This window comes from Mesoplodon bidens (assembly GCF_964165515.1).
Source record: "Mesoplodon bidens genome assembly, chromosome: 4".
In the NCBI taxonomy this organism is placed as follows: domain Eukaryota; kingdom Metazoa; phylum Chordata; class Mammalia; order Artiodactyla; family Ziphiidae; genus Mesoplodon; species Mesoplodon bidens.
The window spans coordinates 135,950,594-135,963,515 of record NC_138160.1 but is presented as its reverse complement, the minus strand read 5'-3'; the positions used below and the strand labels follow the sequence as shown (position 1 = coordinate 135,963,515).

The following is a 12,922-nucleotide window of genomic DNA, read 5'->3' as shown; positions in this document are numbered from 1 at the left end:
AAACAATACAAGTTAATTGACTTCTTTTATAAAAAAAATCACTATAAAGTAATTTTATTGGAGTTTACAAGTATTCATGGTCAGGAAGATTGTATTATTTTTCTGCTCTGTGAATCTAAGAATTCAGTGTGATAAAGTTCTTTTGTCTCTTTTCTTCTGTTAGATATGCAACAGCCTATGAATGTGATGACCCAAAGTTTCGGAGCTGTAAACCTCAGTTCTCCATCGAACATGCTTCCTGTCCGGCCCCAAACTAACCCTCTGATGGGGGGACCCATGCCTATGAGCATGCCCAGTGTGATGACTGGCACCATGGGAATGGCCCCTCTTGGAAATAGTCCAATGATGAACCAGAGCATGATGGGCATGAACATGAACATAGGGATGTCAACTGCTGGGATGGGCCTGACAGGCACAATGGGAATGGGCATGCCCAACTTAGCCATGACTTCTGGAACTGTGCAACCCAAGCAAGATGCCTTTGCAAATTTCGCCAACTTTAGCAAATAAGAGATTGTAAAGGAGCAGATTGAATGAAGGATTTTTAGTGGTGCAGATAGGTGATGTTGGGATGGAAAATGCTAAGTCAACTCCCCTTTCTTTCATCAATTAATTAAAATAAACCTACATTAAGAACCAAAAAGGTTGTTTTATAAAAGCGAAATATCTAGTATTTCAGATGGCCAGGCAAGGGCGCTTCAGATGAGGCAGTCAGAATCATTTTTCCCAATGAGACTAGACCACAAATGGGGTAGTGAGACCACTGAAAGCCTTTATAAATTGAGGAGCCCATTTTAATATCATAATATGTGGGAGTACTAGAATAGGGCTGAATAAATGTGTTTGAATCTCTAATTTTATACTTTTCTTTTCCTGAAGAACTTGATTTTTCTGTCCCTGAATCGCCTTGTCACAATTGGGTCTGTTCCTTTTACTACCACTCTTGAGTCCATATATGAAATCATTAAAGTTGGATGATCAGTTTTTTATAAAAATATATATTTTTGTCCAAAAAAGGCATACATATGTGATTATGGCTAAATCAAAGGTAACTGAAATGTATATACTTTTGCTAATGTTCCAGCAATACTGCTATTATACTATCCAAATTTTTATTGTAACAAAACCTCTTTAGGCAATTGGTGATAGCTATGGGACTTTTCCCATTTCTTCTGCTATAATTATCCTGTGCAGAACTCGGAAAAATATTTTTTTCAGGACTGCTCTATGGTTTCCTTTAAAAGAAAAGAAAAAAAAAACCTCCAGTGTTTTTATTTGTTCTTAGCAGTCATTTACACTTTGCAGTGATAACTTGGCAAGGCTTCCTTCTGTGTTTATCCCTGTAGCCACCATGTAATAGTCAGGAACAGTCAAAAAGAAAAATATTTATTTTTTTTTTTGGTGTCTTCAAAAAATTTTTGAAAAGGGTAAAAATCCATTAAGACCTTAAATATAAATGTTAGAACTCAACAATGTTGGCTTTTAGATTTTATACAGTATTGTTTTGGTTTCGAGTGTATATAATATGGCATTAGCAATATGGTTCCAATAGAGAGAAGTTAAATACATATATTATTAAAGGAGACCTGTAGCAGTCAAAGATTTTATTGATTTAATGGCAAACAAAGGAAATTAAAATGTTTTTGTTTTCCTGCTGTAATTCTGCATTAAGGTCACATGAAAATCATTATTCTAGAGTTTGGAATGCAAAATTGTTTCACCCTCAAGCTGGGAATATTTTTTAAAATAAATACTATAATATAGACATCAAATTATTACCTCCCTACTTTGTGTTGAAATTTTTTTTATTAAATTGATAAAACTTCGTTTCCATTGTATTCATAATATAGTTCTGTTATACATAACATTAAAATGTTCATTAAAATCAATGTTGAACTGCTTTTCCTTTCATTATGTTAGACATTAGAGACCGTTTGGGGAAAAAATAATTATAATTTGGGCAAAGTAATTTTTATAAATAATTTAAAATTATTTAATGACTTCTCTATTCCTTCCTATCGGACTCTGCTGTTAGGAATTAAAAATGAAGCAGCAAAGATATCCTGACCTGCTCCATTCTTGCTAATGTTCCATCTACAACATTTCTAATTAGGCAGAAATTCATGTACTTCAGCTAAGTGGTAATGAAAAGTGATTCATTTGCTGAATAAGAGATGAGAGAGAGTGTAATTAGCTGACTGTGGTTTTTAATCTTTCAACAAGTCAATGTGTTTAAATTAGTTTCAAAGGATAGGAGCTTTCAAGTGTTGTTACTTCAGAGCAATCAAGCCAGGCTCTGGTGGCAGCTTGGAGAATATCTTCACTGATATTTAAAACCCGCAATCTTAAATGAATTTTTTCTTTAAATTGAGAGGTGTGGCATCACCTTTTCAAATATGTATGGTTCTTAAAGGAAATAAATATTTTGTTTCTAAACTTTCGTGTTTAAAATTTCTTTCCATTAAAACTGATTTATTTCTAAAGCATTTTCTTTACTACTATGCCTTCTTCCAATGTTGTGTTCTGAAGACAGAAGGGAACCCCTACCTTAGTTATTACTGTACCTCAACGTACAGTCTGCTGTCTTACCAGTATTTTTTGTTTCAGAGCCCATGAAAGAAGAAAACAAGAATTGCCTCATTGGGGTTCCATTCAGTTTAATGACTTGTCTCTGAAGGGGTTATTAAGTGATACCTAAAGAAAGGTCTGAATACCCCAAAATAGTTTGGAGCTGGCAAGAAAATACTCTTCTTTAATAATCTGTTGGGCTCCCTTTTGCCCATGCTGTACCTCTTTCCTTTTTCAATAGCTTCTCTGTTGTATCTGTTTTTCATTTTGCCTACTATTTTGGGGAGAGAAGGAATTAGTTACTCTTCCTGCAATTTACATATAAAGTGTGAATCTCCCCTGCCATTCCAGATTCATTTTTTTCCCTCTTAAAATGTTTTTTACTTCTCTGATATGATCTTCAGGAACCATAAATAGATACAGTGTTCTTATACAGTACTTGGGATGTCTACTTTTTTGTTTAAAATAAGTTGCCTGAATGATACCCATAATGCCGTTGGAACTAGTCACTAATAAGTTGAGGCCTATAGTTACTTATATTTGGAGGGAAGGGTTAATACCTTTTTCTTCTCAAATATTTTTGAAACACTAAAATAAAGCTAACTGTCCTAAGCACAGAACACACCTTACGGTAAATAGATTTCTGAAATAAACTGGCTTTGTGTATCAGCTCTCCTGGGAGACAGCACTGCATTGTGGAAAGAGCGTGGACTTGGAAGCAGACAGATCTAATCCCATTTCAAGCCCTCATTGTGTGACACCTTGATCAATTGATCTGACTTTTCTGGGCCCTAATACATTTTTTCTAAAATTAACTTAAAATCTGGAAGTGTTGGATAATTAAAATAAGTGAGATCAGCAGCACTGACATATATATGCTGTAAATGTTTCTCTGCCTCACGTTTTTATTATTTATGCAAATGTGCTTAAATATCAGGAATTTCCTATGTGCCAGTCACTGTGCTAACCGTTTTACATGCACGTCATTTAATCACATAGCAAATCCCAAAACCTCATACTCCTAAAAGGTGTGTATAGTTAAGAAAGCCTGAGAGGGGGCTTCCCTGGTGGCGCAGTGGTTGAGAGTCCGCCTGCCGATGCATGGGACATGGGTTCGTGCCCCGGTCCGGGAAGATCCCACATGCCGAGGAGCGGCTAGGCCCGTGAGCCATGGCCGCTGAGCCTGCGCGTCCGGAGCCTGTGCTCCGCAACGGGAGAGGCCGCCACAGTGAGAGGCCCGCGTACCGCAGAAAAAGAAGAAAAAAAAAAGAAAGCCTGAGGGACTTCCCTGGTGGCACAGTGGTTAAGAATCCACCTGCCAATGCAGGGGACACAGGTTCGAGCCCTGGTCCAGGAAGATCCCACGTGCTGTACAGCAACTAAGCCTGTGAACCACAACTACTGAGCCTACGCTCTAGAGCCCGTGAGCCACAACTACTGAGCCTGTGCTCTAGAGCCCACGAGCCACAAATACTGAGCCCGCATGCCACAACTACTGAAGTCTGCACGCCTAGAGCCCATGCTCCGCAACAAGAGAAGCCGCCACACTGCAATGAAGAGTAGACCCTGCTCACCGCAACTAGAGAAAGCCTGTGCACAGCAACAAAGACCCAATGCAGCCAAAAATAAATATAAAAAAAAAGTTTAAAAAATAAAAGAAAGCCTGAGAGACTGTTACTAAGCTGATTTCTAATTGAGCATTTTCCTATCTGCCTGTATTTAATTCTACTTTCTTTTTTTAACCAACAAGCAAATTGTAAACGAGCTGCTTTGTGAATGTATTGACTCACTCACACTTACCACATTAGTGCAGATGTGAGGGAGAGAACTATGAAAGTGAGCTCTTGACTTGCCACACAAATAACCCTCAGAATGTTCTCAGCTTTTAGAAGCAGTAGAGATCTCAATTTTTCTCTTGACTTCTTGCAATTTTCTTGACTAAGATCTTGTTATTCTAATATCCAGAGAAGCAATCTGATATAAAAACTAAAAAAACAAAAACATAAAAGAGGATTATTTGCTCTCCTTTTCTTTTCTTTTCTTTCTTTCTTTTTTTTCTTTTTGGCTGCTTGCAGGATCTTAGTTCCCCAACCAGGGATCAAACCCCACACCCCCTGCAGTGGAAGCACAGAGTCCCAACCACTGGACCACCAGGGAAGTCCCTAAAAGAAGATTTTATGTTTACTTTTAACTCATTATGACCTTAATTCTTATGTGTCTTCCTTCTATGAAAATGGCAGCCTTGCTAATGCACTGCTCTCAGACATAATAAGTAGCTCCTAGCACCCCTTCACACTGCACTGGATTACCCCAGTGGGGGAAGAATCAGCATGCAGCCAATTCAGATGCTTAGTTTCCCAGGGATTTTGAATGGATTTGAAAGTCCTGATGGGCAAACATAATTTTCATTTGTTACCCTTTAAAACAAGTGTCAGGGGGCTTCCCTGGTGGCGCAGTGGTTGAGAGTCCGCCTGCCGATGCAGGGGACACGGGTTCGTGCCCCGGTCCGGGAGGATCCCACATGCCGTGGAGCGGCTGGGCCCGTGGGCCATGGCCGCTGAGCCTGCGCGTCCGGGGCCTATGCTCTGCAAACGGGAGAGGCCACAACAGTGAGAGGCCCGCGTACCGCAAAAAACAACAACAACAAAAAAAACATGTCAGGAATTCCTTGGAGGTCCAGTGGTTAGGACTTGGCGCTTTCACTGCGATGGCCTGGGGTTCAATCCCTGGTCAGGGAACTAAGATCCTGCAAGCTGTGTGGTGCAGCCAAAAAAATAAAAATCATAAATGTATTACTTTAAATAACTGAGTCCTGGACTATGGAACCCTACATTTCCATTTGATTTTTCTTAACTGTCCATCTGTGTTTTTTAAATGCTCCAAGCACTTTCTTCCATTTGAGATAAGAGTGCTTAGAGTTGGTATATGGAACAGTTTGACCTCAGGACGCCCTTAATGCCATTAACAACTAATGAGGACCCCAAGGAGCTTTTGTTTATGTGGGTCCTATCTGTTAATACTAACTGAAATAAAAGGTGAGAAACTTGAAAATTTGAAATAAAAGCTGAGAAACTTTAAAAATATTAATTGGTTTTATAGTAACAAGCCCATCACCTGCCAAATTACAATTTTATTAAAAACTTTTTCAAAATAAAAATCTGTGAGAAGAGTGGCATTGTTTTACATTTCTGAAAATGTCTTTATTACCTGGCTTAATAGAATACAGCAAGATTCTCTTACCTGCTTCTGCATTCGATCTGCTGTGCCATGTTGTTTTGGTAGAAATACATGAAAAAAGTCCGGCCTCAGAAATATATGGTTGGAAAAGGTGGAACCTCGCAGGTCCCCTGAATGGGTCTCAGGGCTCCCCAGTTGTCCTCAGGCCACAGGTAACTGCTCCTGTCTGTTGAGAATTAACAGATAAGTATTTCTTAGTAACTATGTATCCATTTACTTGATTTATTCTGTTTATAAGGTGAGCTGCTTGAGGTACAAAAAATTTAGTTTTGCCTTTCACTTCAGTCACAAGCAAAATACCTGTCATGAACTTGTTCTCTGGACCCTGATTATTAAAAATTGGTGACACCAGAGCTCTTGCTCAGTTTTCAACATTATTTCTTCAGATACATAGTGCATATTTACTAGCTTTTTATAATTATGAAGAAGTAAGTTTCTTACCCACTTTAGGTTTTTTTAGGAAAGCTTAGATTGAGAGACTGGGTGTTGAGTGCTTGGTGAATTTTAAACCTTTTGAACCCCCTTTTCTATCCTTTGAGAAGAGAGAGTAAAACGGGTCAAACCTGAAGGCCTCTGAGTTGTTTGCAAGGGGGCCTGGCAATTTTGTACACTGTTCTCTGTCAAATACTTCACAGAAGGATATGGCTATAGAAATAGTGCATCCATATTCATAGTGTTCCTTATGAATCCTAGATAAATTTTATCCCTAACAGAGGAGGAATCCAGCAAGATTTCCATCCTCTTCATGAAATGGCGGTAGCTAGCTCTGTCCTTATATACATCAGCTCCCTTCATTGTCATAACCTATGGAACAATGACCTCCCTCTGATAAATACAGAACAGGCGTGTCAGAAACACATTAACCAAAAGTAGCTTTGCAAAGATTGTTGTGCAGGGTCCCCAAAACAGATTTCCAGTAACTGATCACCATGGTCAGCCTTCAGTAAGTATGCCTGGCAGAGTTTTAATCATGGAAATAGGAAGGAAATCCTAGGCAGAATTCCCTCCCATATCAGAAGAGCTCTGTTTTAGTAACATGCATATAGTAGTAACAGAATCAGCTTTTGTTAATGAGTGAAGTGTTGAAGATTTGATCTTTTGTGTCTGGTAATTTATAAACCAGTTTTAGTGGACTGTATTTTCTAAAATGTAGCTAAAATATTAGGTAGTAGACTGAGTTCCAGTATTCCTAGATTTTTTTTCATGATATTTCACTTCTCAGTCATCAAAAATTTAAATCTAGGAAAACAATCACAAAACAGTCATGATAAAAGTGTAGAAAGTCCAAACACTCCCAGCTAGGAAACAAGACTACAATGTGGTAATGAGCCACTAAACCAGAGGACCACCACACACATGTTCTTCCATGTGTTTGTGCATGCAGAGATCTGAAGAAAGATGAGAAGGAGCCAGCCCTGTGAACTACACACGTGAACACCCCAAGACAAGAAACGTCAGAAGTTTAGTAGGGTGTGTCCAGAGCTTGATGTAGAAGGAGTGGGACTGGGGACATAAGCAAGGACATGGTAATAATAGGTGCCTTGGGCAATCTACAGATTTAATGCAATCCTTATCAAATTACCCATGACATTTTTCACAGAACTAGAACAAATAGTCCTAAAATTCATATGGAACCATAAAAGACCCACAAATGCCAAAGCATTCCTGAAGAAAAAGAACAAAGCAGGAAGCATAACCCTCCCAGACTTCGGACAATACTACAAAGCTACAGTAATCAAAACAGTGTGGTACTGGCATGAAAACAGACATATGGATCAATGGAACAGAATAGAGAGCCCAGAGATAAACCCACACACCTATGGTCAATTAATCTTCGACAAAGGAGTCAATGGGAAAAAAGTCTCTTCAGCAAGTGGTGTTGGGAAACCTGGACAGCTGCCTGTAAATCAGTGAAGTGAGAGCACACTCTCTCACCATACACAAAAATAAACTCAAAATGGTTTAAAGACTTAAACATATTACATGACATCATAAAACTCCTAGAAGAGAACATAGGCAAAACATTCTCTGACATAAATGGTACCAATGTTTTCTTAGGTCAGCCTCCCAAGGCAATAGAAATAAAACAAAAGTAAACAAGTGGGACCTAATCAAATTTACATGCTTTTGCACAGCAAAGGAAACTATAAACAAAACCAAAAGACAACCTACAGAATGGGATAAAATATCTGCAAACAATGCGACCAACAGGGGCTTAATTTCCAAAATATATAAACAGCTCATACGACTCAACAACAAAAAAACAAACAACCCAATCCAAAAATAGACAGGTGATGTAAATAGACATTTCTCCAAAGAAGATATACAGATGGCCAGCAGGCACAAGAAAAGATGTTCAACATCACTAATTATTAGAGAAATGCAAATCAAAACTACAGTGAGGTACCACCTCACACCAGTCATAATGGCCATTATTAAAAAGTCTACAAATAACAAATGCTGGAGAGGGTGTGGAGAAAAGGGAAACTTCCTACACCATTGGTGAGAATGTAAGTTGGTGCAGTCACTGTAGAAAACAGTATGGACATTCCGCAGAAACCTAAAATTAGAATTACCATATAATCCAGCAATCCCACTCCTGGGCATATATCTGGATAAATATATAATTCAAAAAGATACATGCACTCCTATGTTCATAACAGCACTATTCACAATAGCCAAGACATGAAAATAACCTAAATGTTCATCAACAGATGAATGGATAAAGAAGATATGGTACCTATATACAATGGAATACTATTCACCCATAAAAAAGAACAAAATAATGTCATTTGTAGCAACATGGATGCAACTAGAGATTATCATACTAAGTGAAGTAAGTCAGAAAGATAAAGGCAAACACCATATAATACCACTTATATGTGGAATCTAAAATATGACACAAATGAACTTATCTATGAAACAGAAACAGAATCATTAACATAGAGAAGAGACTGGTGGTTGCCAAGGGGGAGGGGGTCGGGGGAGTGACGGAGTAGGAGATTGGGGTTAGCAGATGTAAGCTTTTATATAGAGAATGGATAAACAACAAGGTCCTGCTGTATAGCACAGAGAACTATATTCAATATCCCATGATAAAACATAATGAAAAAAATACATATTTTAAAAAAGGAATGTATATATGTGTATAACAGAATCACTTAGCTATACAGCAGTAATTAATACAACATTGTAAATCAACTATACTTCAATTTAAAAAAATGAGTCACAGTCCCTCCCTTTAAAAATGCACAAACACTTTATACTTTTTTTAAACATCTTTATTGGATTATAATTGCTTTACAATGGTGTGTTAGTTACTGCCTTATAACAAAGTGAATCAGCTGTACATATACATATATCACCATATCTCCTCCCTTTTGCATCTCCCTCGCACCCTCCCTATCCCACCCCTCTAGGCAGTCACAAAGCGCCGAGCTGATATCCTTATGCTATGCGGCTGCTTCTCACTGGCTATCTATTTTACATTTGGTAGTGCATATATGTCAATGTCACTTTCTCACTTCGTCTCAGCTTACCCTTCCCCCTCCCCGTATCCTCAAGTCCATTCCCTACATCTGTGTCTTTATTCCTGTCCTGTCCCTAGGTTCTTCAAAACCTTTTTTTTTTTTTGTAGATTCCATATATGTGTGTTAGCATATGGTATTTGTTTTTCTCTTTCTGACTTACTTCACTCTGTATGACAGACCTTAGGTCCATCCACCTCACTACATATAACTCAATTTCGTTTCATTTTATGGCTGAGTAATATTCCATTGTATATATGTGCCACATCTTCTTTATCCATTCATTTGTCGATGGACACTTAGGTTGCTTCCATGTCCTGGCTATTGTAAACAGAGGTGCAATGAACATTGTGGTACAGGGCTCTTTTTAAATTATGGTTTTCTCAGGGTATATGCCCAGTAGTGGGTTTGCTGGGTCATATGGTAGTTCTAATTTTTAGTTTTTTACGGAATCTCCATACTGTTTTCCATAGTGGCTGTATCAATTTACATTCCCACCAACAGTGCAAGAGGGTTCCCTTTTCTCCACACCCTCTCCAGCATTTATTGTTTGTAGATTTTTTGATGATGGCCCTTCTGACTGGTGTGCGGTGATACCTCATTGTAATTTTGATTTGCATTTCTCTAATGATTAGTGATGTTGAGCATCCTTTCATGTGTTTGTTGGCAATCTGTATATCTGCTTTGGAGAAATGTCTGTTTAGGTCTTCTGCCCGTTTTTGGATTGGGTTGTTTGTTTTTTTGATACTGAGCTGCATGAGCTGCATGAGCTCCTTGTAAATTTTGGAGATTAATCCTTTGTCAGTTGCTTCATTTGCAAATATTTTCTTCCACTCTGAGGGTTGTCTTTTTGTCTTGTTTATAGTTACCTTTGCTGTGCAAAAGCTTTTAAGTATCATTAGGTGGCATTTGTTTATTTTTGTTTTTATTTCCATTTCTCTAGGAGGTGGGTCAAAAAGGATCTTGCTGTGATTTATGTCATAGTGTTCTGCCTATGTTTGCCTCTAAGGAGTTTTATAGTGTCTGGACTTACATTTAGATCTTTAGTCCATTTTGAGTTTATTTTTGTGTATGGTGTTAGGGAGTGTTCTAATTTCATTCTTTTACATGTAGCTGTCTAGTTTTCCTAGCACCACTTATTGAAGAGGCTGTCTTTTCTCCACTATATTCTTGCCTCCTTTATCAAAAATAAGCTGACCATAGGTGCGTGGGTTTATCTCTAGGCTTTCTATCCTGTTCCACTGATCTATATTTCTGTTTTGGTGCCAGTACAATACTGTCTTGATTACTGTAGCTTTGTAGTATAGTCTGAAGACAGGGAGTCTGATTCCTCCAGCTCTGTTTTTCTTTCTCAAGATTGCTTTGGCTATTCAGGGTTTTTATGTTTCCATACAAATTGTTAAATTTTTTGTTCTAGTTTTCTGAAAAATGCCATTGGTAGTTTGATAGGGATTGCATGGAATCAGTAGATTGCTTTGGATAGTATAGTCATTTTCACAATGTTGATTCGTCCAATCCAAGAACATGGTATATTTCTCCATCTGTTTGTATCATCTTTAACTTCTTTCATCAGTGTCTTACAGTTTTCTGCATACAGGTCTTTTGTCTCCTTAGATAGGTTTATTCCTGGGTATTTTATTCTTTTGTTTGCAATGGTAAATGGCAGTGTTTCCTTAATTTCCCTTTCAGATTTTTCATCATCAGTGTATGGGAATGCAAGAGATTTCTGTGCATTAATTTTGTATCCTGCTACTTTACCAAATTCATTGATGAGCTCTAGTAGTTTTCTGGTAGCATCTTTAGGATTCTCTATGTATAGTATCATGTCAGCTGCAAACAGTGACAGCATTACTTCTTCTTTTCCAATTTGGATTCCTTTTATTTCAGTTTCTTCTCTGATTGCTGTAGCTAAAACTTCCAAAACTATGTTGAATAAGAGTGGTGAAAGTGGACAACCTTGTCTTGCTCCTGATCTTTTTTTTTTTTTTTTTTTTTTTTGCGGTACACGGGCCTCTCACTGTTGTGGCCTCTCCCATTGCGGAGCACAGGCTCCGGACACACAGGCTCAGGGCCACGGCTCATGGGCCCAGCCACTCCGCAGCATGTGGGATCCTCCCAGACCGGGGCACAAACCCATGTCCCCTGCATCGGCAGGCGGACTCTAAACCACTGCGCCACCAGGAGAGCCCTTGCTCCTGATTTTAGTGGAAATGGTTTCTGTTTTTCACCATTGAGAACAATGTTGGCTGTGGGTTTGTCATATTTGGCCTTTATTATGTTGAGGTAAGTTCCCTCTATGCCTACTTTCTGGAAGGTTTTTATCATAAATGGGTGTTGAATTTTGTCAAAAGCTTTTTCTGCATCTATTGAGATGATCATATATGGTTTTTCTCCTTCAATTTGTTATTATGGTTTATCACATTGATTGATTTACGTATATTGAAGAATCCTTGCATTCCTGGGATAATCGCCACTTGATCATGGTGTATGATCCTTTTAATGTGCTGCTGGATTCTCTTAGTATTTTGTTGAGGATTTTTGCATCTATGTTCATCAGTGATATTGGCCTATAGTTTTCTTTTTTTGTGACATCTTTGGTTTTGGTATCAGGGTGATGGTGGCCTCGTAGAATGAGTTTGGGAGTGTTCCTCCCTCTGCTATATTTTGGAAGAGTTTGAGAAGGATAGGTGTTAGCTCTTCTCTAAATGTTTGATAGAATTTGCCTGTGAAGCCATCTGGTCCTGGGCTTTTGTTTGTTGGAAGATTTTTAATCACAGTCTCAATTTCAGTGATTGTGATTGGTCTGTTTATATTTTCTATTTCTTCCTGGTTCAGTCTTGGAAGGTTGTGCTTTTCTAAGAATTTGTCCATTTCTTCCAGGTTGTACATTTTGTTGGCATATAGTTCCTTGTAGTAATCCCTCATGATCCTTGGTATTTCTGCACTGTCAGTTTTTACTTCTCCTTTTCCATTTCTAATTCTATTGATTTGAATAGAATTCTTCTCCCCTTTTTTCCTGATAAGTCTGGCTAATGGTTTATCAATTTTTTTATTTTCTCAAAGAAGCAGCTTTTAGCTTTATTGATCTTTGCTATTGTTTCCTTCATTTGTTTTTCATTTATTTCTGATCTGATCTTTATGATTTCTTTCCTTCTGCTAACTTTGGTGATATTTTTTGTTCTTCTTTCTCTAAGTGCTTTAGGTGTAAGGTTAGGTTGTTTAATTGAGATGTTTCTTGTTTCTTGCGGTAGGATTGTATTGCTAAAAACTTCCCTTTTAGAACTGCTTTTGCTGCATCCTATAGGTTTTGGGTTGTCATGTTTTCATTGTCATTTGTTTCTAGGTATTTTTTGATTTCCTCTTTGATTTCTTCAGTGATCTCTTGGTTATTTAGTAGTCTATTGTTTAGCCTCCATGTGTTTGTATTTTTTACAGCTCTTTTCCTGTAATTGATATTTAGTCTCATGGCATTGTGGTCGGAAGAGATACTTGATACAATTTCAATTTTCTTAAATTTACCAAGGCTTGATTTGTGACCCAAGATATGTTCTATCCTGGAGAATGTTCCATGAGCACTTGAGAAGAAAGTG

At 38.0% G+C, this 12,922-nt stretch overlaps 1 protein-coding gene across 2 annotated transcripts in view; it reads left to right on the top strand.

The window, feature by feature from the left end:
- CLINT1 (clathrin interactor 1) overlaps positions 1 to 2,436 on the top strand; it is a 67,783-nt gene extending 65,347 nt beyond the window's left edge. For both annotated transcript variants that reach the window (XM_081230938.1, XM_081230939.1), the window contains exon 12: positions 164 to 2,436. In XM_081230938.1, coding sequence (XP_081087064.1) covers positions 164 to 510 — 347 coding nt within the window. In that variant the 3' untranslated portion in view covers positions 511 to 2,436. The remainder of the gene's footprint in view (positions 1 to 163) is intronic.
- Positions 2,437 to 12,922: the final 10,486 nt, after the last annotated feature.